Source organism: Pristiophorus japonicus, chromosome 1 (assembly GCF_044704955.1).
Source record: "Pristiophorus japonicus isolate sPriJap1 chromosome 1, sPriJap1.hap1, whole genome shotgun sequence".
Classification (NCBI taxonomy): Eukaryota; Metazoa; Chordata; class Chondrichthyes; family Pristiophoridae; genus Pristiophorus; species Pristiophorus japonicus.
This window is the reverse complement of record NC_091977.1, coordinates 22,045,105-22,072,709: the sequence shown is the minus strand read 5'-3', so window position 1 is coordinate 22,072,709 and position 27,605 is coordinate 22,045,105. Positions and strand designations below refer to the sequence as shown.

The window sequence follows — 27,605 nt, the reverse complement described above, 5'->3', positions numbered from 1 at the left end:
ACCCTTGCAGGGAGGCAACATACCATCCTGGAATCTCTGTTCCAGCCGCAGAAACATCTATCTATTCCCCTTAGAATAGAATCCCCTACCACTATAGCTCTCCCACTCTTTTTCCTGCCCTATTGTGCAGCAGAACCACCCACGGTGCCATGAACTTGGCTGCTGCTGCTCTCTCCTGATGAGTCATCCCCCTCAACAGTACCCAAAGCAGTGTATCTGTTTTGCAGGGGGATGACCGCAGGAGACCCCTGCACTACCTTCCTTCCACTGCTCTTCCTGTTGGTCACCCATCCCCTATCTGGCTGTGTACCCTTTACCTGCGGTGTGGCCAACTCACTAAACGTGTTATTCACGTCATTCTCAGCTTCGTAGATGCTCCAGAGTAAATCCACCCGCAGCTCCAGTGCCGCAATGCACTGGGCCTTGGTGAGGCCTCACCTGGAATATTGTGTTCAGTTTTGGTCTTCTAATCTGAGAAAGGACATTCTTGCTATTGAGGGAGTGCAGCGAAGATTCACCAGACTGATTCCCGGAATGGCTGGACTGACATATGAGGAGAGACTGGATCAACTGGGCCTTTATACACTGGAGTTTAGAAGGAAGGATGAGAGGGGATCTCATGGAAACATAAGATTCTGACGGAACTGGACAAGTCCAGAACCAGGGGACACAGTCTTAGGATAAGGGGTAGGCCATTTAGGATTGAGAGGAGGAGAAACTTCTTCACAGAGAGTTGTTAACCTGTGGTATTCCCTACTGCAGAGAGTTGTTGATGCCAGTTCATTGGATATATTCAAGAGGGAGTTAGATGTGGCCCTTACAGTTAAGGGGATCAAGGGGTATGTAGAGAAAGCAGGAAAGGGGTACTGAGGTGAATGATCAGCAATGATCTTATTGAATGGTGGTGCAGGCTCGAAGGGCCGAATGGCCTACTCCTGCACCTATTTTCTATGTTTCTATGTTAAAGTCCTGTAACCTACAAGGCTACGGACCAAGAGCTGGAAAGTGGGATTAGGCTGGATAGCTCTTGGTCAGCCGCTGCGGACACGATGGGCCAAAACGGCTTCCTTCCGTGCTGTCAATTTCCGTGATTCTACAGAGGTGGCGAGTTTGAAAAGGGCTGTCGAAGAAGCCGATTGGGATATACCCCCACATGTGCTTCAGCTGTCTTACCCGAGAGCAGATAACTGAACAAAGACGAAGATGTGTGGCTGAACCACTCACCATTAAGCAGCTGAGCTATCGCAGGCACCTATGTTTATGGATCTGACTTTCAGTTAGAAACGATACAACATTTGCATCTACTCACGTGTGATCCGTAACAGAAGAGGTCAATTCCGAGTTCATATCCCATTCCATAGTCACATTCATCATTTGCAAAGTGAACATACGTTAATATTTCCTGAATTGGAGCAAAAGCTTTAATCCGGGCTTCATCAGTCGGAGCTTCTACGATTGCTTTGCAGATCTTTTTAAGACTTCCTATATTTTTTTTAAAATAAAAGTAATAGATTATTACTTCTACGCACAGGGTGGAAGAAAGGTTATGCATATGTTGCATTCCTGCACTTTATCTGAAGCCAATGGGGAAAGAGTCAGCACCTGGCACGACATCGAGACTCTCTGAAGCACTTTACAGCCAATGAGGACAGGGTCCCACAAACAGCCAATAGGAACATAAGAAATAGGAGCAGTAGACCACCATACGGCCCCTCGAGCCTGCTCCGCCATTCAATAAGATCATGGCTGATCTGTTCTTAACCTCAACTCCACTTTCCTGCCTGTTCCTCATAACCCTTGACTCATCTATATTTCAAGAATCTGTCTATCTCAGTCTTGAAAGACCCAGCCTTCACAGCTCTCTGGGGTAGAGAATTCCAAAGATTCACAACCCTCAGAGAAGAAATTCCTCCTCTTCTCGGTTTTAAATGGGCAACCCCTTATTCTGAAACTATGCCCCCTAGTTTTAGAGTCCCTCACGAGGGGAAACATCCTCTCAGCAAGTATCCCGTCAAGCCCGCTCAGAATCTCATGTTTCAATACGATCACCTCTCAGGCTTCTAAACTCTAATGAGTACAGGCCCAACCTGCTCAACCTTTCCTCCTAAGACAATCCCTTCATCACAGGAATCAACCAAGTGAACCTTCTCTGAACTGCCTCTTATGCAAGTATATCCCTCCTTAAATAAGGTGACAATGATCAGATAACCTGTTTTTTTTTTAATAATATTGATAGAGGGATAAATATTGGCCAGGACACCAGGGAAAACTTCCCTGCTCTTCAAATAGAGTCACGGGAAATTTTATGTCCACCTTTTTCTTATTTTTTATATTCGCTCATGGGATGTGGGCATCGCCGGTAAGGCCAGCATTTATTGCATATCACTAATTGTCCTTGTGAAGGTGGTGGTGAGCCACCTTCTTGAACCGCGGTAGTCTGCGAGGTGAAGGTACTCCATAGTGACTTTGCTGTAGCGATTTGGTACAACCGAGACGCTTGCTTGGCCATTTCAGAGGGCAATTAAGAGTCAACCATGTTGCTGTGGGTCTGGAGCCACATACAGGCCAGACCGGGTAAGGGTGGGAGATTAGCGCACCAGATGGGTTTTTACGACAATCATGGTCACCATTACTGACAATAGCTTTTATATCCCAGATTTATTTAATTAACTGAATTTAAATTCCTCAGCTGTCGTGGAGGGATTTGAACTCGTGCCTCCAGATCATTAGTCCAGTCCTCTGGATTACTCGTCCAGTAAAATGACCACTATGCTACCGTTCCTACACCCGAGGGGGAAGACGGGGCCTCGGTTTAACATCTCATCCGAAAGACGCCACCTCCAACAGTGCAGCACTCCCTCAGCACTGCACTGGAGTGTCAGCCTAGATTTAAGTGCTCAAGTCTCTGAGGTGGGACTTGAACCTACAACCTTCTGATTTCAGACGCAAGAGTGCTACTCACTGAGCCACAGCTCATACCACAATACAGTACAAATCAATCGTTTATATTTCCTAAATATAAAGAGAGTGGGAAAAAAAGCAAGGGACTGACCCCTCCTCCCCCGCCTCCCAGGAGTTCAGCAAGTCGTTACCTAGACAGACCTGGAAGATCCCAGGTCCGATCCCTAGCCTGTGCTGAGTTAGCCGATTTCAGCCTGGCGGCAAAAAAAAAAAGGGGGGGTGCTGCAACTGGCCTCAGTACCCCTGGGTTTAGGAAGGGAGGAGGGGGAAGAAAAAATAAGAACTTGCATTTATATAACGCCTTTAAACATAGAAAAATGTCCCAAGGTGATTCACAGAGGCCAATCAGACTCACGACAAAACAGAGGGACTGGATCACAGGCTTTCCTCTCAGAGTTCATGAGACCAAGGACAATGGATTTTGTAACGATTGGAAATACTCTCCCTGCGAGGTCAAAAATTTTAAAGACCTCAATTAGGTCACCCCCCTCAGCCTTCCATTTGAGTGAAAAGTAGAACCTTCATCATTGAGGGGCCCCTCCTGGTGGATAACAGAAGTTGGCGAGTGATCCTGGGTCCCGAGACCTTTTTCTCCCCCTTCATAGTACGCTGCACCAATGCACAAGGCATCAGGAGGAAGATCGGAGGAGATTGGTGCTGGTGAGTTGAGCAATGGTCTGTGTCTTGTCAGACCCTTGTTCTGGAAAACAGCCTGGCGAATAATCGGAAACACAGATAACGAAGGTTCACTGTTTTAATTTCATTTGCTCCCGGGCTGTGGGCAAAGCTGTATTTACTGCCCGTCTCTAGTTGAACCGAGAAGGTGGCGGGGCTGACTGCCTTCATGGAATCATAGAAATTTACAGCACGGAAGGAGGCCATTTCGGCCCATCGTGTCCGCGCCGGCCGACCAAGAACTATCCAACCGAATCCCACTTTCCAGCTCTTGCTCCATAGCCCTGTAGGTTACGGCATTTTAAGTGCACATCCAAGAACCTTTTTTTTTTAATGTGATGAGGGTTCCTGCCTCTACCACCCTTTCAGGCAGTGAGTCCCAGACCCCCACCACCCTCTGGGTGAGGAAATTTTCCCTCAGATCTCCTCTAAACCTCCCCCCAATTACTTTAAATCTATGCCCCCTGGTTGTTGATCCCTCTGCCAAGGGAAACAGGTCCTCCCTATCGACTCGATCCAGGCCCCTCATAATTTTATACACCTCAATCAGGTCTCCCCTCAGCCTCCTCTGTTCCAAAGAAAACAGACCCAGCATCTCCAATCTTTCCTCATAGCCAAAATTCTCCCGTCCAGGCAACATTCTTATAAATCTCCTCTGTACCCACTCCTGTGCAATCACATCTTTCCTGTAATGTGGTGACCAGAACTGCACACAGTACTCCAGCTGCAACCTTCTTGAACTGCTGCAGCCACCCCCACCGGTGTTGACCATCTGTACAAACGAAGGGCTTGGTTGGCCACTTTAAACGGCGGAGTCACGCGTCAGCCAGACCACGCAAGGTTGGCGGGGTTCCTAATCCCTGAAAGACGTTAATTGTTTTTTTTTTTTAAATCCCCCCACAACCGTCTGGAATCTTCCATGGTTTTATTTTCCGGTACCAGCAGGAGTTGTTGAATTGTAATTTCAGAAGGCATCACGGTGGGATGTGCTTCTCACTCACCACCTGTAGGTTGCTGGTCCATCAGAGCAGAACTTCGCAAAGTGGAACAAATGAAAGTCTACCAAATTGATTTCTGGACTACCAAAATTTAACAAGCGAAGGAAAGATTAACACACACGCACTCGCACACCACACACCATTCAACGACTTGTTTCAATGTCACATTTGACGCTATTGCATTTTTTTTAATGATGTGTTTGACAAAGGAAAAAGGGAAAAGAATCAATCCAACGTACCGTCTGTCTCGGGAAGCTCTCTGTAACCTACACTTCGATCTAGTGGGACCACCAGACCTGCACCATGAAAAGTCTTTGTAACAGCCTAGAAATTAAGGTAGATGACGATAAAAAGTAAAAAGACTTGCATTTATATAGCGCCTTTCACGACCACCGGAAGTCTCAAAGCACTTTACAGCCAATGGAGTTCTTTTAGAGTGTAGTCACTGTTGTAACGTGGCAGCCAATTTCACGCACAGCAAGCTCCCGCAAACGACAATGTGATAATGACCACATAATCCAATTTATTTTTGTTACGTTGATTGAGGGATAAATATTAGCCAGGACACCAGAGAAAACTCCCCTTCTCTTCTTTCGAAATAGTGCCATGGGATCTTTTATGTTCACCCGAAGGGAGTAGATGGGGCCTCGGTTTAATGACTCATCGAATCCTCCCTCAACTCCACTTCCCTGCCCGCTCCCCATAATCTTTGACTCCCTTAGCTTTCAAAAATCTGTCTATCTCCACCTTAAATATATTCAATGACCCAGCCTCCACAGCTCTCTGGGCAGAGAATTTCAATGATTCACGATCCTCAGAGAAAAAATTCCTCCTCATCTCCGTCTTAAATGGGCGATCCCTTATTCTGAAACTATGCCCCCCAGAGTTCTAGATTCCCCTACAAAGGGAAAATATCCTCTCTGCATCTACCTTGTCGAGCCCCCTCAGAATCGATGTTTCAATAAGATCCCCTCTCAATTCTTCTAAACTCCAATGAGTAGAGGCACAACCTGCAATATCTGCTGTGCAGCAACTGGTCTGCAAGACACGCTCTTCACGAGAAAAGTACTGGTGTGATGTCTGAAATCCAGAAACCCTCGTGACCGAGGCTGTTCTGGATTCTGGGTATTTCCGGATTTCGGACAGTCTTTGCCTGGGCCGAGGTAAGTAGGTGCGGGGGCGGTGTGGGGTGGGGGCCAGGAAGGGGAGGCAGGGGGCGGGGGGGTCTGTCGGACAGAGGCCGGGGTTTGGTCGGACCGCCAGAGGTCACGGGGGTTGGTTGCGGGGGGGTGGGGGGGTGGGGAGAAAGAGTTTGGGCCGAGGGAGGTCAGGCGGGTGGGGGAAATCCGGATTCCGGAATATTTTCCGATTTCCGGACAACCCCGCCACGGGCCGGCCCGGTGTGCGGATTCTGGAACTCCGTATTTTGGACTTCGCACCTGTATTTCTATACCAGTTGCATGCATTTCCAAGTCTTGCCACAATTCCGAGCATCATGCACACACAAATTTTCACGCAAATTATACAAGGCTCTCTCGCGTGCCCAAAAATACTGGAGTCTGCAGCCTCCTGTCATACATAAGGGAGAAGTGAATAGCGGGATATGGAGGCAGATACTTGTGGAGCATAAACACCGGTACAGACCAGTTGGGCCAAATGTGCTGTAGATGCTAGACAATTTTTATTTGGCATCTGTATGCACTCATCCAAGTCTTTACTTAACAGAAGCAACCTGTTAATTGACCGCTGTATGAAGTCAGTATTTACTTAACAGCAACAAAACTTTCTAGCCTTTCACGACCACCAGACGTCTCAAAGCATTTTACAGCCAATTAAGTACTTTTTGAGTGTAGTCACTGTTGTAATGTAGGAAACGGTGCAGCTAATTTGAGCACAGCAAGCTCCCACAAACAGCAATGTGATAATGAGCAGATAATCTGTTTTAGTGACGTTGATTGAGGGATAAATATTGGCCAGGACACCAGGGAGAACTCCCCTGCTCTTCTTCAAAATAGTGCCATGGGATCTTTTACATCCACCAGAGAGAGCAGACAGGGCCTCGGTTTAACATCTCGTCCGAATTACGGCACCTCAGACAGTGCAGCACTCCCTCAGCACTGCGCTGGAGTGTCAAACCCAGACAACCTTCTGATTCAGAGGCGAGTGTGCTACCCCACTGAGCCACAGCTGACAAAAGGGACATGCACCTATACTTTTACATGGTATAATGATCCTGACCTTCCATCCTCTGACGTACCGTGACCAACACAATGGTCAATTCCAATAATATATTTCTGATCAAATAACACACCAATAACAAAATCTTTAATTTAATCAAGTCTGTGCCCAATTTTGGGATAGTGCGCTTTAAAAAAAAAATAGCATCACTCGGAACACATTGCCAAATCTTTTATATAAACACAGAGTAGCAGACATTCCATAGAACTGTGGTGAGCTGCTTCCTTTCTCCAAATCTTACAAAGAATTGTTTCAACAAGACAATACCAAACTGGTCCCAGAGCCTCCCTGGTGAGGGAAAAAGAAAAGAACTCATCCAGGGTTGCCGTCTGTTCTCCAACAACCCCTTGAAGTAAAACTCCCGTGTCTGAACCTTGGGCGAGGAAAGATTTGGGTTTGGCTGTGAGGTCACGACCCCTCTCCACGCCCCAGCCTCTCCCCCACTAGCCTGTCCAAATGACAGGATGTCCCAAAAAGCATTTCACATCCAATGAAGTACTTTTTTTTTTGGTCACTGTTGTAATGCGGGAAACACGACAGCCAATTTGCACATGGCAAGCTCCCACAAACAGCAATGTGATCAGGACCAGATAATCTCTTTTTTTTTTTAAAAAAAGAAGTGACATTGATTGAGGGATAACTATTGGCCAGGACACCGAGCAGAACCCACCCCCGCCCCGCTCTTCTTCAAAATAGTGCCGTGGGATCTTTTACGTACACCCGCGGGAGCAGACAGGGGCTTCGGTACAACGTCTCACCCGAAAGATGGCAACTCCGGCAGTGCAGCACTCCCTCAGTAACACACCGAGTGACTATTTCCCTCAGGTGCCAGACGGTAACACGTAGCCACGGAATCAGACCCAGAGAAGGGGGGGTGTCGAGAGGGTCATTGTCTCCTGGAGAGGAAAAAGGAAAATTGGTGGGGAAAAAAGGGAAGTCTTGGGGGGTAATTAAAATTTGGGGCGAATTTCAACTTGGGCAACAGCACAAATTAGGTAGTAGCGGATCAACGGAAAGGGGAATTGGGCCGACAGTATAACTGGTGGGGGGGGAGGGGGCAATTCTCTACACCTGTCCTGTGGCCCCCGCCACAGTAGCTCACAACTGCATACCTCATTGTTGATGTCCTAGACCCAACTGTCTGGGGTTTTATTGAGCCTTGTGAACATCACGTGACTGGCTAAGCCACTCACAATGCAACAGCTCTACAACTATTTTAAAGCAACATTCAGTCAAGTGCCCCCTTTTAGTAAGGGCCCGAGAACCCACAAGTTTCTAAATAAAAATTTAAAGGAAACGTAAATCAAATTAAAATCTGGTTGCCAGGGGCAATGATGCACTCTAGTTGCTCCAGTGCCCACCTCCCGCGGAGCAAGTGATCGTAAATCAGAAACATCACACCACGCTACTTAAATCCAGGGACGGTTCTGCAAGTACGGCACAGGAGCTTACCTTCCTATCCCTTTGTTTCATTGCTTTCGTTTTTTGCTCGAGGGAGTAACCCAAGGTCTTCGCCACCGCAGTCAGCTTGGCCTCCACCTCTTTCAGAACACCGCTCAAACTTTTATTCTTTACTTCCTTCAGTCTTCTGGACAAAAGTTGGCTGAAAACCCCCCCCCCCAAAAAAAAATGCGACGGGATGGGAATGGGAGAGGGATTGAGAGACGGAAAAAAAAAGGAAAATAGCTAAACTTAGAAACATTCCACTACAATTTTCATTCAATAAACCTCTCCCTCTACCACCCCTGCCGCCCCATCCCACCCCCCCACTCCCGAAGGCAAAAACTAAAGGAGTGGCTAAAAATAGAACACAGGCTCTGAAATTCCTCGAGATTGCATAGCAGCAGAGACCGTAGGGAGAGCGCGCAAATGGCCATCTTCAGCCCATCATGTTGTTTTCCTCGGGGAGTCCACTAGCCTGAGATCCGGCTAGACCTAGAGACTCCCAGTACCCCCCTCACACAGGACCAGAAACTGATTGGAACAGTAACTGAACTTTCCCCACAGTGAAACAAGTCGCAATGCCTTTATGGTCACTGTAATGTATGTACCGGTGGGCATGCTCACAGGTTTGTCGAACTGTCGCTTAGCCAGTCACATGATGTTCACAAGACTCAATAAAACCCCAGCCAGTTGGGTCGAGGTCATCCACGATGAGGTATGCAGTTGTGAGTCTAGTGGATGAACTGGTAATGTGTAGTGTGAGTCCATTATTAAAGAAGCAGTAGCAGTATATTTGGATAAGCAAAATTCGGTCAGGCAGAGTCAGCATGGATTTATGAAGGGGAAGGCATATTTGACAAATTTGCTGGAGCTCTTTTGAGGATGTAACGAACAGGGTGGACAAAGGAGAACCAGTGGATGTGGTGCATTTCAGCTTCCAGAAGGCATTTGACAAGGTGCCACATAAAAGGTTTCTGCACAAGATAAACATTCATGGAGTTGGTGGTAATATATTAGCATGGATAGAGGATTGGTTAACTAGCAGAAAACAGAGAGTCGGGATAAATGGTTGATTCTCTGGTTAGCAACCAGTAACTAGTATGGTTCCGTAGGGATCAGTGCTGGGACCCCAACTATTTACAATCTATATTAACGACTTGGAAGAAGGGACTGAGTGTAACATAGCCAAGTTTGCTGACGATACAAAGATGGGAGGAAAAGCAATGTGTGAGCAGGACACAAAAAATCTGCAAAAGGACATAGGCTAATTTGGCAGATGGAGTATAATGTGAGGTCATGCACTTTAGCAGAAAAAAAATCAAAGAGCAAGTTATGATTTAAATGGAGAAAGATTGCAAAGTGCCGCAGTACAGCGGGACCTGGGGTTACTTGTGCATGAAACACAAAAGGATAGTATGCAGGTACAGCAAGTGATCAGGAAAGCCAATGGAATCTTGGTCTTTATTGCAAAGGGAATGAAGTATAAAAAAAACAGGGAAGTCTTACTACAGCTATATAAGGTATTGGTGAGGCCACACCTGGAATACTGCGTGCAGATTTGGTTTCCACATTTTACAAAAGGATATACTTGCTTTGGAGGCAGTTCAGAGAAGGTTCACTAGGTTGATTCCGGGGATGAGGGGGTTGACTTATGAGGAAAGGTCGAGTAGGTTGGGCCTCTACTCATTGGAATTCAGAAGAATGAGAGGTAATCTTATCGAAACGTATAAGATTGAGGGGGCTTGGCAGGGTGGATGCAGAGAGGATGTTTCCACTGATGGGGGAGACTAGAACTGGAGGGCATGATCCTAGAATAAGGGGCCGCCCATTTAAAACAGAGATGAAGAGGAATTTCTTCTCTCAAGAGGCTGTATATCTATGGAATTTGCTGCCTCAGAGAGCTGTGGAAGCTGGGATATTGAATATATTTAAGACAGAAGTAGACAGTTTCTTGAGCGATAAAGGGATAAGGGGTTATGGGGAGCGGGCGGGTGGGGAAGTGGAGCTGGGTCCATGACCAGATTAGCCATAATCTTATTGAATGGCGGAGCAGGCTCAAGGGGCCGTATGGCCTACTCCTGCTCCTATTTCTTATGTTCTAAACCTTTGTTAATAAACCAACTAGTTCTTAATAGCAATGTGTTGCTATGAATTCTTAAGCAAAGAACCCATGAAGCAAATACATTACAGTTAGGTCGGTTCCAACCAAAAAAGTGAAGAAAAAAATAATAGAAGCAGGAGCAGGCCATTCGGCCCCTCGAGCCTGCACCCCCATTCAATAAGATCATGGCTGCTCTTCGACCTCAACTCCATGATCCAAGTAAAAAAGTTATTAATGATAGAAGAGTTGCTCAAAATATATATGTAACTAAGGATACAGTAACATAGTGGTTATGTTACTTGATTAATGATCCAGAGGACACGAGTTCAAATCCCACCATTGGCAGTTTGAGAATTTGATTTCAGTTTAATAAAAAAGCTGGAAATAAAAAGCTGGAATCATGAAAAGTGACCATGAAGCTGTCGGATTGTTTTAAAATACCCAACTGGTTCACTCATGTCCTTTGATGGAGAAATTTCTTCACTCAGAGGGTGGTGAATCTTTGGAATTCTCGACCCCAGAGGGCTATGGAGACTCAGTCATTGAGTATATTCAAAACCGGCAGGTTGGGACCACTGCAGGGAGCAGTGCGAGCTGGGACAGGAGTTCGACGGCGACTGGACTGGACATCACCATCAGCCAGGTCGGTGATTGGAGCGTGGGCAGGTACGGCAGGAGCGGCGAGGCCGAGATGAAGTAGCGGCGAGAGATTGCAGAGCGATGTGATCGGGGCCCAGGAGAGGCGTGAGTTCGGGTCCCAGAAGAGGCGAGGGCCCAGGGGCAGCACGGGCCAGCCCACACTGCAAGATGTGTGCGCACTAGGTCCGTGCAGCAGAGCAGGACTCCAGTCATCTTGGTTAATCCTTGCCACTGGACCAAGACCGAGCTCTGTCAAGCCCGTGTGGTGGCTGGTGTGCAACGGCAACCACACGTTTAAAAAAAAACATGCACAGGCATCTTCCACCATTCAGGATGTAGTTCGGGATCTGGAATATTAGGTCCTTCATTGAAACACCTGTGAACTCATCAAACTCATCCCTTTTTGGCGTGGAAGCAAGTCATCCTCGACGGGATTGGACAGGTTAGATGCAGGAAGAATGTTCCCGATGTTGGGGAAATCCAGAACCAGGGGTCACAGTCAAAGGATAAAGGTTAAGCCATTTAGGACTAAGATGAGGAGAAACTTCTTCACTCAGAATTGTGAACCTGTGGAATTCTCTACCACAGAAAGTTGTTGGGGCCAGCTCATTAGATATTTTCAAAAGGGAGTTAGTTGTGGCCCTCACGGCTAAAGGGATCAAGGGGTATGGAGAGAAAGCAGGAATAGGGTACTGAAGTTGCATGATCAGCCATGATCTTATTGAATGGTGGTGCAGGCTCGAAGGGCCGAATGGCCTACTCCTGCACCTATTTTCTATGTGTCTATGATTTGAGGGGCTGCCTAAGAAGAAGATGATATTCAAGACAGAGATCGATAGATTTTTGAATATTAAGGGAATCAAGGGATATGGAGACAATGCAGGAAAGTGAAGTTGAGGTAGGGAGATCAGCCATGATCTTATTAAATGGCGGAGCAGGCTTGAGTGGCCAAATGGCCTACTTCTGCTCCTATTTCTTATGTTCTTATGAAGGAAGCCAACTGGCCTTACCCGGTCTGGCCTATATGTGACTGCAGTCCCACACCAATGTGGTTGATTCTTAACCTAGTTGTATCACACTAGGTGCTCTCTGGCAAGGAGAGCACATCTGTATGGGGTTAGCAGAGGAGAAGGGGGGAAAAAAAGAAAGAACATGTTCTCCGTATTTGATAAGCAGAAGCTCTACTTGCGTAGATTTGTTCAGTCGCTTGGTTTGGAGACTCGAATGCGGCGATGGGATTCTGCGCTCGGATAGCCAGTTTGAAGGTTGGCAACTGGGACAATGCAGCACTGCTTCAAAGAAAGAACTCGTCTTTCTACGGTGCCTTTCACAACCTCAGGACGTCCCAAAGCGCTTCGCAGCCAGAGAAGTACTTTTATAGTGTAGTCACTGTTGTAACTTCAGAAACGTGGCTCCCACAAACAGCAATGTGACAACAGTTTTAGTGATGTTGAATGAGGGATAAATTATCGGCCAGGACACCGGGGATAACTCCCCTGCTCTTCTTCGAAACAGCACCAAGGGACCTTTTATGTCCACTTGAGAGAGCAGACGGGGCCTCGGTTTAACGTCTCATCGAAAAGATGGCACCCCCGACGATGCAGCACTCCCTCAAGTACTGCATTGGAGGGTCAGCCTAGATCAAGTCCCGCATTGGAGGGTCGGCCTAGATCAAGTCCCGCATTGGAGGGTCGGCCTAGATCAAGTCCCGCATTGGAGGGTCGGCCTAGATGTGGGTTCAAGTCCCTGGAGTGGGACTTGAACCCACAACCTGCTGACTCAGAGGCAAGTGTGCTGCCCACTGAGCCAAAGGGTTGCTACGTTCTGCTCCTTTAACTAATTGTCCCCCCTCATCCATCCTTATATGCATTTTTTTGCCTCTGCACGTGCAGCCCCGAAGAAAAAGAAACATACTTACTTTACTGCGCTAAACAAATTGTCTCCTGTCTGAACCACTGAGCAGCCGTTCCTTGCCTTGCTAGCACCGACGAACACTGGCAATTCATCCGGAGTATCCCTGTGAACACCACATACAGCACAAGTCAGGAGTGTGATGGAATACTCCCCACTTGCCCGGATGAGTGAAGCTCCAACAACACAAGAAGCTCAACACCATCCAGGACAAAGCAGCCCGCTTGATTGGTACCCCATCCATCACCTTAAACATTCACTCCCTCCACCACCGGCTGCAGTGTGTACCATCTACAAGATGCACTGCAGCAACTCGCCAAGGCTTCTTCGGCAGCACCTCCCAAACCCGCGACCTCTACCAGGACAAGGGTAGCAGGTGCATGGGAACACCCTCTCCTGCAAATTCCCCCCTGAGTCACACACCATCCCCACTTGGAAATATATCGCCATTCCTCCATCGTCGCTGGGTCACAATCCTGGAACTCCCTCCCTAACAGCACTGTGGGAGCACCTCACCACACGGACTGCAGCGGTTCAAGAAGGCGGCTCACCACCACCTTCTCACGGGCAATTAGGGATGGGCAATAAATGCCGGCCTTGGCAGCGATGCGCATATCCCCAGAATGATTTTTTAATCATTACTAAGACCTCACTGACTAAGCTAGTCCAATCACAACATGAGCAGGGTCTACCTCCCCCCACCCCCACACCTGTCGGTAGTGTGTCAGCATCACGATTACCTGAAATAGCCAAGGTGATGCTGAGTTTCAGAGTCGCCAATGATGACGGTCTGAAATTCTGGCGGATCATAGAAGTACCTCCAGTGCAGAAGGTAATTCGGTTCCGGGTTTCTTGTTCCTTTATGTTTTCCTGCTAAAATATCACAAGGCCCAACAAGCCGCAGTCCAAGGCTCGACTTCAGTGCTTCTGTTTACAAAAGAACACAAGCAGCAATTTAGATCCCATAAAACTGCATTTTTTTACACATAAACTGCTTGCTCACCGCTTTGCTCGTCCTCCCCTGAAGGACAGTCGACGTATTTACTGAGGTGTACGAAAGCATGGACCTCACGCTAAATATCTGTAAGACAAAGGTCCTCCACCAGTCTATCCTCACCGCACAGCACTGCCCCTCAGTCATCAAGATCCATGGCGTGACCCTGAACAATGTGGACCATTACCCATACCTCGGGAGCCTCTTGTTAATAAGAGCAGACATTGATGACGAGATTCAACACCGCCTCCAGTGAGGGAGCAACCTTCCACAGCAGCTTGATGCTCTCCTAACCTGCAGAAGGACATAGACAGGCTCAGTGAGTGGGCAAAGATTTGGCAGGTGGAGTATAATGTTGGAAAGTGTGAGGTCATGCACTTTGGCAGAAAAAAAAAATCAAAGAGCAAGTTATTATTTAAATGAAAAAAGATTACAAAGTGCCGCAGAGCTGTACCTACTTGTGCATGAAACACAAAAAGATAGTATGCAGGTACAGCAAGTGATCAGGAAGGCCAATGGAATCTTGGCCTTTATTGCAAAGGGGATGGATTATAAAAGCAGGGAAGTCTTGCTACAGTTGTACATGGAATTGGTGAGGCCACACCTGGAATACTGCTGCAGTTTTGGTTTCCATATTTATGAAAGGATATCTTGCTTTGGAGGCAGTTCAGAAAAGGTTCACGAGGTTGATTCCAGACATGAGGGGGTTGACTTATGAGGAACGGTTGAGTTGGTTGGGCCTCTATTCATTGGAATTCAGAAGAATGAGAGGTGAGCTTATCGAAATGTATAAGATTATGAGGGGGCTTGACAAGGTGGATGCAGAGAGGATGTTTCCACTGAGGGGGGAGACTAGAACTAGAGGCATGATCTTAGAATAAGGGCACACCCATTTAAAACTGAGAGGAAGAGAAATTTCTTCTCTGAGGGTTGTGGATCTGTGGAATTCGCTGCCTCAGAGAGCTGTGGAAGCTGAGACAGTGAATAAATTTAAGGCAGAAAGAGACAGTTTCTTGAGTGATAAGGGGATAAGGGGTTATGGGGAGCGGGCAGGGAAGTGGAGCTGAGTCCATGATCAGATCAGCCGTGATCGTATTAAATGGCGGAACAGGCTCGAGGGCCGTATGGCCTACTCCTGCTCCTATTTCTTATGTTCTTATGTGGTGTCAGCTGTGACTCAGTGGGTAGCATCCTCGCCTCCGAGTCAGAAGGTTGTGGGTTCAAGTCCCATTCCGGAGACTTGAGAACATAAATCTAGGCTGATATATCAGTTCAGTGCTGAGGGAGTGCTGCACTGTTGGAGGTGCCGTCTTTTGGACGAGACGTTACAGAGACCCCATCTGCTCTCTCAGGTGGACGTAAAAGATCCCATGGCACTATTTCAAAGATGAACAAGGGAGTTATCCCCGGTGTCCTGCCCAATATTTTTCCCTGAATCAACATCACTAAAACAGATGATCTGGTCATTGCTGCTTGTGGGTAGGAAGTGAGTGAGTGAGTGCGAGTGAGTAAAGAAAATATAAGACTTGCATTTATATAGCACCTTTCATAACATCTCAAGCGCTTTACAGCCAATGACGCACTTTTGGAGTGTAGTCATTGCTGTAATGTAGGAAACGCGGCAGCCAATTTGTGCACAGCAAGCTCCCACAAACAGCAAAGTGATAATGACCAGATAATCTGTTTTTGTTATGTTCGTTGAGGGACAAATATTTGCCAGGACACCGGGGATAACTGGCCTGCTCTTCTTCGAGATAGTGCCATGGGATCTTTTACATCCACCCGAGGGGGCAGACGGGACTCCTGTTTAACGTCTCATCCAAAAGACAGCACCTCCGACAGTGCAGCACTCCCTCAGCACTGAACTGGTGCATCAGCCTAGATTTATGTGCTCAAGTTCCTGGAGTGGGAGTTGAACACACAACCTTCTGATCCTCAGCACTGAACTGGAGCATCAGAAGGTTGTGGGTCCAAGTCCCACTCCAGAAACTTGAGCACATAAATCTAGGCTGATACTCCAGTTCAGTGCTGAGGGAGTGCTGCATTGTCGGAGGCGCCGTCTTTTGGATGAGATGTTCAACCGAGGTCCCGTCTGCCCTCTCAGGTGGGGGGGGCGGGGGAAAAAGAGTGGGGAAGAAGAGCACAGCAAGAGGAAGTTCTCACCATGTTGTCCACCCCTCCTTTATAAAGGGCCCAGGAGCCGAATTGCAGCACCTCACACCTTACTGCCGCCGCGGCAGGCTGAGATCCGCTAACTCTCAGCACAGGTCACGCTGGTTGAGCGCTAAATGTCGGCCAGAAGAAGTCTCTTCGAAAAGTGCCAAGGGAACCATTTACGTCCACCCGAGAAGGCAGACGGGTAAATTAGAAGGAAGTTGTACACAAAAGTGTGATAAATGGAATAAGCTCAAGAACAACAAGGCTGCGGGAGCGGATGAAATCCCTGCTGAGGCACTGAAGTATGGCGGAGGGGCACTGTTGCCGCGGATACATGACCTCATCTCTCTCATTTGGAGGGAGGAGAGCATGCCGGGAGATCTGAGAGATGCAATGATCGTGACCATCTTTGAAAAAGGGGACAAGTCCGACTGCGGCAACTACGGGGGAATCTCCCTGCTATCAGCCACTGGGAAAGTTGTCGCTAGAGTTCTCCTCAATCATCTTCTCCCTCTGGCCGAGGAGCTCATCCCAGAGTCGCAGTGTGGATTTCTTCCCCAACGGGGCACAATGGACATGACCTTTACAGCTCGACAGCTGCGGTAGAAATGCAGGGAGCAGCACCAGCCCTTGTACATGGCCTTCTTCGACCTTACAAAGGCCTCTGACACGGGCAACCGCGAGGGTCTATGGAGCGTCCTCCTCCGTTTCGGATGCCCCCAAAAGTTCGTCAACATCCTCCGCCTGCTCCATGACGACATGCAGGCCGTGATCCTTAACAACGGATCCATCACAGACCCAATCCACATCCGGACCGGGGTCAAACAGGGCTGCGTCATCACCCCAACCCTCTTCTCAATCTTCCTCGCTGCCGTGCCCCACCTCACAGTCAACAAGCTCCCTGCTGGAGTGGAACTAAACGACAGAACCAGTGGGAACCTGATCAACCTGCGCCATCTCCAGGCCAGGTCCAAGATCACTCCAACCTCTGTCGTCGAGCTACAGTACACGGACGACACCTGCGTCTGCGCACATACAGAGGCTGAACTCCAGGACATAGTCGATGTATTTACCGAGGCGTACGAAAGCATGGGTCTAACGCTAAACATCTGTAAGACAAAGGTCCTCCAATCCTCGTCGCATAGCACAGCCCTCCAATCTTCAAGATCCACGGCGTGGCCCTGGACAACGTGGACCATTTCCCATACCTCGAGAGCCTCTTATCAACACGAGCAGACATTGACGACGAGATTCAACACCACCTCCAGTGCAGTCTTCGGTTAGCTGAGGAAAAAAGTATTCAAAGACCAGGCCCTCAAATTGACCACCAAGCTCATGGTCTACAAGGCTGTAGTAATACCCACCCTCCTGTATGGCTCAGAGACATGGACCATGTACAGTAGACACCTCAAGTCGCTGGAGAAATACCACCAATGATATCTCTGCAAGATCCTACAAATCCCCTGGGAGGACAGACACACCAACATTAGCGTCCTCGACTAGGCCAAGATCCCCAGCACTGAACACACTCGATCAGCTCCGCTGGGCAGGCCACACTGTCCGCATGCCAGACACGAGACTCCCAAAGCAAGCGCTCTACTCGGAACTCCTTCACGGCAAACAAGCCAAAGGTGGGCAGAGGAAACGTTACAAGGACACCCTCAAAGCCTCCCTGATAAAGTGCAATATCCCCACCGACACTTGGGAGTCCCTGGCCAAAGACTGCCATAAATGGAGGAAGTGCATCTGGGAGGATGCTGAGCACCTTGAGTCTCATCGCCGAGAGCATGCAGAAAACAAGCGCAGACAGCAGAAAGAGCATGTGGCAAATCTGTCCCACCCACCCTTACCCTCAACGTCTATCTGTCCCGTGACAGGGACTGTGGCTCTCGTGTTAGACTGTTCAGCCACCCAAGGACTCATTTTAAGAGTGGAAGCAAGTCTTCTTCGATTCTGAGGGACTGCCTATGATGATGATGATGAAATGCAGTAAGAGATTGTTGTGCAAAATCAAAGCACATGATATTGGGGGTAATACACAGACGTGAATAGGGAACTGGTTAGCAGACAGGAAGCAGAGAGTCGGGATAAACGGGTCCTTTTCAGAAAGACAGGCAGTGACAAGTGGAGTACTGCAGGGCTCAGTGATGGAAGCCCAGCTCTTTACAATATACATTAACGATTTGGATGAAGGAATTGAGTGTAATATCTCTAAGTTTGCAGATGACACTAAACTGGGTGGCGGTGTGAGCTGTGAGGAGGATGCTAAGATGCTGCTGGGTGACTTGGACAGGTTAGGGTGAGTGGGCAAATGCATGGCTGATGCAGTATAATGTGGATAAATGTGAGGTTATCCATTTTGGGGGCAAAAACACAAAGGTAGAATATTATCTGAATGGCAGCAGGCTAGGAAAAGGGGAGGTGCAACGAGACCTGGGTGTCATGGTTCATCAGTCACTGAAAGTGGGCACGCAGGTACAGCAGGCAGTGAAGGCGGCAAATGGTATGTTGGCATTCATAGCTAGGGGATTTGAATATAGAAGCAGGGGAGTCTTACTGCAGTTGTACAGGGGCTTAGTGAGGCCTCACCTGGAATATTGTGTTCAGTTTTCGTCTTCCAGTCTGAGGAAGGATGTTCTTTCTATAGAGGGAGTGCAGCGAAGGTTCACCAGACTGATTCCAGGGATGGCTGGACTGACATATGAGGAGAGACTGGATCAACTGGGCCTTTATTCACTGGAGTTTAGAAGGATTAGAAGGGATCTCATAGAAACATATAAGATTCTGACGGGACTGGACAGATTAGATGCAGGAAGAATGTTCCTGATGTTGGGGGAAGTCCAGAACCAGGGGACATAGTCGTAGGATAAGGGGTAGGCCATTTAGGACTGAGACGAGGAGAAACTTCTTCACTCAGAGAGTTGTTAACCTGTGGAATTCCCTGCCGCAGAGAGTTGTTGATGCCAGTTCACTGGATATATTCAAGAGGGAGTTAGATATGACTCTTACGGTTAAGGGGATCAAGGGGTATGGAGAGAAAGCAGGAAAGGGGTACTGAAGGAATGATCAGCCATGATCTTATCGAATGGCGGTGCAGGCTCGAAGGGCCGAATGGCCTACTCCTGCACCTATTTTTCTATGTTTCTATGCAAGAGGTGACCTAATCGAGGTTTTCAAGAGGATGAGAGGTTTTGATGGAGAGTAGATAAAGGAGTTTCCCTCTGGCGAATGGGTCAATGACCAGAGGTCATGAATTCAAAATCATTGGCAAAAGATCGAGAGGGAAGATGAAGAGAAATGTTTTTACATTCAGAGTTGTTGGGATCTGGATCGCTCTACCCGAGAAGGTGGTGGAAGCGGATTCCAGTAATAATTGTGGGCAGGTACATGGGGATGAGGAACTTACAAAGTTACGGACAAAAAACGGGCAATGTGGGATTGAGCAGGACTGCTTGATCAAAGAGCCAGCACAGGCACGACGGGCTGAATGGCCTCCTTCTGTGCTCGGGCTGAATGGCCTCCTTCTGTGCTGTAAGTGACTCTGATAATCAGCCGGACAGGGGCATAGGATTTAGTGAATTGGAAACAGAGTTTGTTGCTGGGAAGGGGAAGGGGGGGGGGGGGCGGAGCAGCTTCAGGGGGCATTTCTCCTCCTTGACCTGTCTCGATGTTCTTGCACAGTTAAGCACAGACGGACTGGATGTCCCTCCCTCTGCACTGCAAACACTAAGGGGGGAAAGGTTTGGGGGGGGGGGGGGGAACACATACCGCAGGGATTCCCTGGATTCAGCTCCTCGCAGAATTCCCAGAAGTGATAAAAGTCTTCTGGCATCGGGAGCTTGTAGAGATCCTCGAGCTCCTGTCGCAATTCTTCAGGGATGACGGACTTCTCTCTTCGGTTCTTCTTACCATCTTCTACCGGGATCTTAGACTGAGGGCAAATCAAGAAACAATAATGTTTAAAAATTGTGGGGAGATGGGGGGGGAGGGGGGGGAAATTAAATGAATTCAAGCGATAACACTGCAATATACCAAAGCAATGGATAAATTCTTTAGGATTCGAGTACCTGCAATGGAGGAGAATGGGTTAAAAATATGAAGTGCAAAGTGTATCAACAGGACTTCCGATACCTGGGGAAATGAGTCAAGTTCTGGGGCAGGCTGGACCTGCACAGGCCGGACGGGTTGCACCCAAACAGTGCTGGGACCAAGGTCCACGCAGGGACGTTAACTGGTGTTGTGGGGTAGAGTTTAAATTAATTTGGCTAGGGGATGGGCACAAGGATGAAACAGTAGAGAGGAAGGAGTAACAAGGTGCATAGAGGTCTGGGAGAGGCAAATAGCACTCGCGGAAAGAATAGTTCAGAAATAGGAGGGATCGTACAGGGGACAAATGCAAGGCAGTCTAAGGTGGGCTTGGGAGCATGTGCGTAAATACACAGAGGGTGGTGAGTTGCATGCACAAGTAGTCACATGGGACTATGATATAGTGGCAGTAAGAGAGATCTGGCTCAAAGAAGGGGAGGATCGGGAACTTAATATTCCTGGCTACAGGTATTCAGGAAAGATAGGGATGAACAAAAGGAGGCAGGGTGGCAGTATTGATCAAATAAACTATTATAGCACTGGAGAGGGATGATGGGGTTGTTCTCCTTTGAGCAGAGCAAGTTAAGAGATTTGATAAGTGGTGTTCAAAATAATGAATGGTTTTGATTTAGTAAATAAGGAGAAACTGGTTTCCAGAGGCAGAAGAGTCAGTAACCAGAGGACACAGATTTAAGGTGATTGGCAAAAGAACCAGAGGCAACTATAGAGGCAAATTATAATTTAAATGGAGAAAAATTGCAAAGTGCTGCAGTAAAGAGGGACCAGGGGGTCCTTGTGCATGAAACACAAAAAATGAGTATGCAGGTACAGCAAGTAATCAGGAAGGCAAATGGAATATTGGCCTTTATTGCAAGGGGGGATAGAGTATAAAAACAGAGAAGATCACCTCTCATTCTTCTTAATTCCAATGAGTGTAGGCACAATCTACTCAACCTATGTCATAAGTCAACCCCCTCATCTCCAGAATCAACCTCGTGAACCTTCTCTGAACTGCCTCCAATGCAAGTATATCCTTTCGTAAATATGGAAACTGTACGCAGTATTCCAGGTGTGGCCTCACCAATACCCTGTACATAGGAAATAGGAACAGGAGTAGGCCATACGGCCCCTCGAGCCTGCTCTGCCATTCAATATCATGGCTGATCTGATCATGGACTCAGCTCCATTTCCCCGCCCGCTCCCCATAACCCCTTATCCCCTTTTCATTTAAGAAACTGTCTATTTCTGTCTTAAATTTATTCAATGTCCCAGCTTCCACAGCTCTGTGAGGCAGCGAATTCCACAGATTTATAACCCTCAGAAGAAATTTCTCCTCATCTCTGTTTTAAATGGGCAGCCCCTTATTCTAAGATCATGCCCTCTGGTTCTAGTCTCCCCCATCAGTGGAAACATCCTCTCTGCATCCACCTTGTCAAGCCCCCCCCCATAATCTTATACGTTTCGATAAGATCACCTCTCATTCTTTTGAATTCCAATGAGTAGAGGCCCAACCTACTCAACCTTTCCTCATAAGTCAACTCCCTCATCCCCGGAATCAACCTAGTGAACCTTCTCTGAACTGCCTCCAAAGCAAGTATATCCTTTCGTAAATATGGAAACCAAAACTGCACTCAGTATTCCAGGTGCGGCCTCACCAATACCTTGTATAGCTGTAGCAAGACTTCCCTGCTTCAAGAGGGAGTTAGATATGGCCCTTACGGCTAAGGGGATCAAGGGGTATGGAGAGAAAGCAGGAAAGGAGTACTGAGGGAATGATCAGCCATGATCTTAGTGAATAGTGGTGCAAGCTCGAAGGGCCGAATGGCCTACTCCTGTATCTATTTTATATGTTTCTATGTTTCTATTCCCTTCACAATAAAGGTCAAGATACCATTGGCCTTCCTGATCACTTGCTGTATCTGCATACTATCCTTTTGTGTTTCATGCACAAGTACCCCCAGGTCCCGCTGTACTGCAGCACTTTGCAATCTTTCTCCATTTAAATAATAACTTGCTCTTTGATTTTTTTCTGCCAAAGTGCATGACCTCACACTTTCCAACATTATACTCCATCTGCCAAATTTTTGCTCACTCACTTAGCCTGTCTATGTCCTTTTGCAGATTTTGTATGTCCTCCTCACACATTGCTTTTTCTCCCATCTTTGTATCGTCAGCAAACTTGGCTACGTAACACTCAGTCCCTTCTTCCAAGTCGTTAATATCGATTGTAAATAGTTTGGGTCCCAGCACTGATCGCTGCTGCACCCCACTAGTTACTGGTTGCCAACCAGAGAATGAACCATTTATCCTGACTCTCTGTTCTCTGTTAGTTAGCCAACCCCGTATCTTGTGCAGTAACCTTATGTGGCATATTGTCAAATGCCTTCTGGAAGTCCAAATACATCACATCTACTGGTTCCCCTTTATCCACCCTGTTAATGCACAAGTAGAACATACATTACAACAGTGACTACACTTCAAAAGTACTTCATTGAATGTAAAGTGCTTTGGCATGCTCCAAGATCGTGAATGGCGCCATATAAATGCAAGTCTTTCTTTAAGTCAATACAGATAGTCAGACCTCTTACACTCCCCAGGCATTCCTCACACAGCTCCTGAAATGTAGTGATCCCACATTTGTATAGCATCTTTTATGACCACCGGACATCTCAAGTGACGATCCGACTAGCCAGTTCATAAACGGCACAGCATCATAATATGCAAAACTTACCATGTTCGATTAACCATCTGCAATGGATCAATAAATTAGATTCTTAAATTACTTCTAACCCAATTTTGAAGCACATGGACTGCTTAATCACTTTTACAAAAACAAATAAACAACCAGTAAGAAATCACTGAAGGTGGAATTGCTCTGTCTGCTATGGATAGTGAAATCATGGGATGTATTTTTTTTTAAATCACTTTCATGACTTTATTATACAGAGCAATTCTTGCCTCAGTTTCTATGTAACCACCGTGGCTCAGTGGGTAACGTGCGCCTCTGAGTACGAGTGTGCAAGTACAAATACCACTCCAGATGCTTGAGCACAAAATCTAGGCTGACACTCCAGTGCAGTACTGAGGGAGTGCTGCATTGTCAGAGGTGCCGTGTTTCAGATGAGATGTTAAACAGAGGTCTCGTCTGGATGCAAAATGTCCCATGGCACTATTTCGAAGAAGAGCAGGGGAGTTATCCCCGGTGGCCTGGCCAATATTTATCCCTTAAATCAACTAAAACTGATTACCTGGTCATTATCACATTGTTGTTTGTGGGAGCTTGCTGTGCGTAAATTGGCTGCCGCGTTTCCAAATCCAGTGACTACACTTCAGAAAATACTTCATTGGCTGTAAAGTGCTTTGGGATGTCCTGAGGTTGTGAATGGCACTATATAAATACCAGTTCTTTCTAGGCAGATTAGCCCATTGTGCAGTACCATCTGAGGTACTAACCCAGCTTGGGGGCTGAGATTTTATATATTGGAGAGGGTCGAATGAATCCAAAAATCACATTGCTGCAGTCTCCAGGAAACAAATCCCAGAGCTATGGGGAAAGGGGAGCGAGACTAATTGGATCACTCTTTCAAAGAGGCAGGCACAGTGGACCAAATGGCCTCCTTCTGTGCAGTATGATTCTATTCCTGGGATCGCAAGAAATTGCACTTATAGAAGAACTTTCTAAAACAGGTAGAAAAAGGTCCCAAGGCCTCTGAGTCAGAGTTCATTCGTGCAAGTCACACTCCAGATGCTGGAGCACAAAATCTATGCTGACACTCCAGTAGTGCAGTACTGAGGGAGTGCCGCACTGCCGGAGGTGCCATCGTTCAGATGAGATGTTAAGCCGAGGTTCCATCTGGATGCAAACTATCCCATGGCACTATTTCAAAGAAGAGCAGGGGAGTTGAAGGCGTGAAGACAGAAAAAGGTTGGATCATACAGTTCTCAGAAATGATTATTCTTTCCCCCCTCCTTCTGTTGCACACAATTAATTGGGCCAATTTTATTTCGGGGGGGGGGGGGGTGGGAGAATATAACAGATTGCTCTTAAAATAAAGCACTGCCACACTCGGCAAGGCCTCTGGCGAATCATTTAAGCCCCAAATCTGCTTGGTTTTAGGTGCAAAGCGGGGTGTTTGTGGTGCAGGCAGAGGTTTGCAGAGAGATGGCCGGGCCTATACTCTAACACAGTAACATGAGGGAGACAATGTATCCCTGGCGGGGCAGCTCATCCAGCTGCTGCTCCATCCCCGGGAAGGACACTTTGTAACATCAGCAGCGGCTTTGGTTACAATGTGTCCCACCCCCACTGAGACAACACAGTGCTCCACTTCCCACCATTACCTCCGAGCTTCTGCAGGCGGCTCTCCTCTTCCCGCGTCCCGCCATGGCAAGCAGTAAGAGAAACAACTTCAACAGCGCGACTTTAATGGGGGGGAGGGAGAGAGAGAGCGGCTCTGAACCCGCCCGTCAGCCAGAGCCCTCCGCCACACGGTCACGGCGCTGTCGCTCAGCTCCGCCACAGGGACCAGTGGCAGTCGCTCAGCTCCGCCACAGGGACACGGCGCTCAGCTCCGCCACAGGGAGGCAATCAACTAGTTCCGCTAAAAGGACCAATCAGCTAACACTGACCTATGAACCAATCAGGCAGCAGTGCCACAGACGCAGTAATTTCCAGACCTGGTCTGTGTCTGAATTTGAACCTGAGCTTTAATAGTGAATTGTCCATTTCCTGATGTTCAGATAATAAAAAGAAAGTGCTTAGAACATAAGAACATAAGAAATATCAGCAGGAGTAGGCCATACGGCCCCTCCAGCCTGCTTCGCCGTTTAATACGATCATGGCTGATCTGATCATGGACTCAGCTCCATTTCCCTGCCCGATCACCATAACCCCTTATCCCCTTATCGCTCAAAAATCTGCCTATCTCCACCTTAAATATATTCAATGACCCAGCCTCCACAGTTCTCTGAGGCAGTGAATTCCACAGATTTACAACCCCCTGAGAGAAGAAATTCCTCCTCATCTCAGTTTTAAATAGGCGGCCCCTTATTCTGAGACTATGCCCTCTAATTTTAGTTTCCCTTATGAGTGGAAATATCCTCTCGCATTCCACCTTGTCGAGCCCCCTCATTTTATTATCTGTTTCAATAAGATCACCTCTCATTCTTTTGAACTCCAATGAGTTATATATGCAGACTATAGATATACTATCTGTGTAGTCACTGTATAGTTGTTACCTATCAGTAAGATTTACACTGTGCATGTACAATGCTGGCACCACTAGAGGGTGTAACTGGTGGAGACCGGAGTTTCCTGCAGGAAAAAAAAACATAGAAACATAGAAAATAGGTGCAGGAGTAGGCCATTCGGCCCTTCGAGCCTGCACCGCCATTCAACAAGATCATGGCTGATCACCCACCCCAGCACCCCTCCCCCCCCACGCCCCCTCCACACCCCCCGACGCCCCCCAGCCGCAAGGACCACATCCAACTCCCTCCCGAACACATCCAATGAACTGGCATCAACAACTCTCCGCGGCAGGGAACCCCACAGGCCAACAACTCCCCGAGTGAAGAAGTCTCTCCCCATCCCAACCCCAAACAGCCCACCCCCCATCCCAAGACCGTGCCCCCCTCCCCACCCACCCGACTCCGGACCCACCCAACACCGGGAACACTCCCCCCGCACCCAACCCGCCCCGTCCCGTCAGAATCCTTCCCAAATGCCGAACACCCCCGGATGTCGAGCCCCCAGCCCCGGCCACCCCGGAGCCATGCCCCCGCGACGCCAACCACACCACATCCACCAACCGCCATCTGCGCAGTCAACCCGTCCACCCCACTCCGAACACTCCCCGCACCGAGGCACAGAGCCCCCAGGCCCGCCCCTCCAACACACTTCGCCCCCCCCCCCAGACCTTCGCTGCAATGTGGCCCCTCCTGTCCCCCGCCCTGGGTTTCTCCGCCCCCCCCCCACCTCCACCACTCTCCCCTCCATCCCCCGCCCCCGTCTCCCCTCCACTTCCCTCTGCCTCCCCGCACAGGCTCCCATCTTGGGGGCGGTAACCTTCTGGGGCCGGGAATTTTAGCCCCCAGCGTGGAAGTCCTGCTCCCGCCGCAGAATTGGCCTTACCACCCCTCAATGGAAGCGGTGTGCAATTTCCCACACTCCACTTCCTTTGGGGGCAGTTACCGGGGCATGACTGGATGCTCCTGTGACAGTTTGAACTGGTGCTCTCCACTCTCTGTCTTGTGACAGGAAACCCCGGTCTCCACCAGTTGTACCCTCTAGTGGTAGAGGCTGTCCACCAGAGGGCACTGCAGTGGGAGACCTGAGGGTCACCTGCACAGGTGTGCAGGGCCCAGTACAAAAGGCTGCCCACCATGCTTGTGTATCACTCTGGAGTTATGAATAAAGGGCCACGGTCACGGTCACTATAGTTTGAGTACAACACATTGCCTCGTGGAGTCATTCATAAGTGCATTACAGACATAACAACTGGTGACGAGAATACGGACTTTCACGCAACCTTTGGCACACTAAAAGACTTCGCAGAGGCTGATGATTGGGATGCCATCACTGAAAGACTCAAGCAATATTTTGTGGCAAACGACCTGGCAGCAGAGATGGACACATCGGCGGAGAAGCGCAAGGCTATACTGCTGACCAGTTGTGGGCTCGAGGTCTACCGCCTCATCAGGGACTTGCTGGCACCCACGAAGGCGAAGGAAAAGACATACGATGAACTGACTGAACTAATTCGCAACCAACTAAAACCAAAACAGAGCATCCTCACGGCCAGGCACAGATTCTACACTCACCGCAGACCTGAAAGCCAAGAGATTGCAAAATATGCTGCCGACACCAGGAGACTTGCGGCACCATGTGATTTCGGCACGCACCTCAACAAAGCATTGTGAGACCTTTCGCTATGGGAATTGGCCACGAGGATCTCCTTCACAAGCTATTATCTGCCGACACCACAGTCAACCTGCAGAAGGCCATCAGCATTAGTCAGGCGTTCATGACTTCAACCTGCAGCACCAAGCAAATTATTCATCCTGTGGACTCAAACCCGGCAAGTACAGTACACAGAATGGTGCCTTTCACAGGTAAGACTGTAGGACGTGGCTCTGCCCAGGGCAGAGAGCACAGACCTCAGGGTTCCAGAACTCAGAGCCCGCCGAGGGATGCTAATCGAGTAGCACCATGCTGGCGTTGCAGAGGAAACCATAGGGCTCACCAGTGTCGGTTTACTGAGTACGTATGCAAAGCCTGTAATATGAAGGGCCATCGCCAGGTTTTTGTGTCAAAGAAATACGACTCACCGTCTAGCAGAGGAGTCGGTAGATGACTTTGAATCCAGTGGGGAGTATGATGATTTGGCCAGAGAGGCAGCTC

At 48.3% G+C, this 27,605-nt stretch overlaps 1 protein-coding gene across 1 annotated transcript in view; it reads right to left on the bottom strand.

Moving 5' to 3' along the window:
- hpf1 (histone PARylation factor 1) overlaps positions 1–24,752 on the bottom strand; it is a 35,319-nt gene extending 10,567 nt beyond the window's left edge. Inside the window, exons 1-7 of the mRNA XM_070895401.1 lie at positions 24,545–24,752; positions 19,886–20,048; positions 13,707–13,893; positions 12,974–13,072; positions 8,325–8,475; positions 4,874–4,958; positions 1,310–1,482 (exon numbers count right to left, since the gene is read on the bottom strand). Coding sequence (XP_070751502.1) covers positions 1,310–1,482; positions 4,874–4,958; positions 8,325–8,475; positions 12,974–13,072; positions 13,707–13,893; positions 19,886–20,048; positions 24,545–24,589 — 903 coding nt within the window. The 5' untranslated portion in view covers positions 24,590–24,752. The remainder of the gene's footprint in view (positions 1–1,309; positions 1,483–4,873; positions 4,959–8,324; positions 8,476–12,973; positions 13,073–13,706; positions 13,894–19,885; positions 20,049–24,544) is intronic.
- Between the last annotated feature and the right edge of the window lie 2,853 nt (positions 24,753–27,605).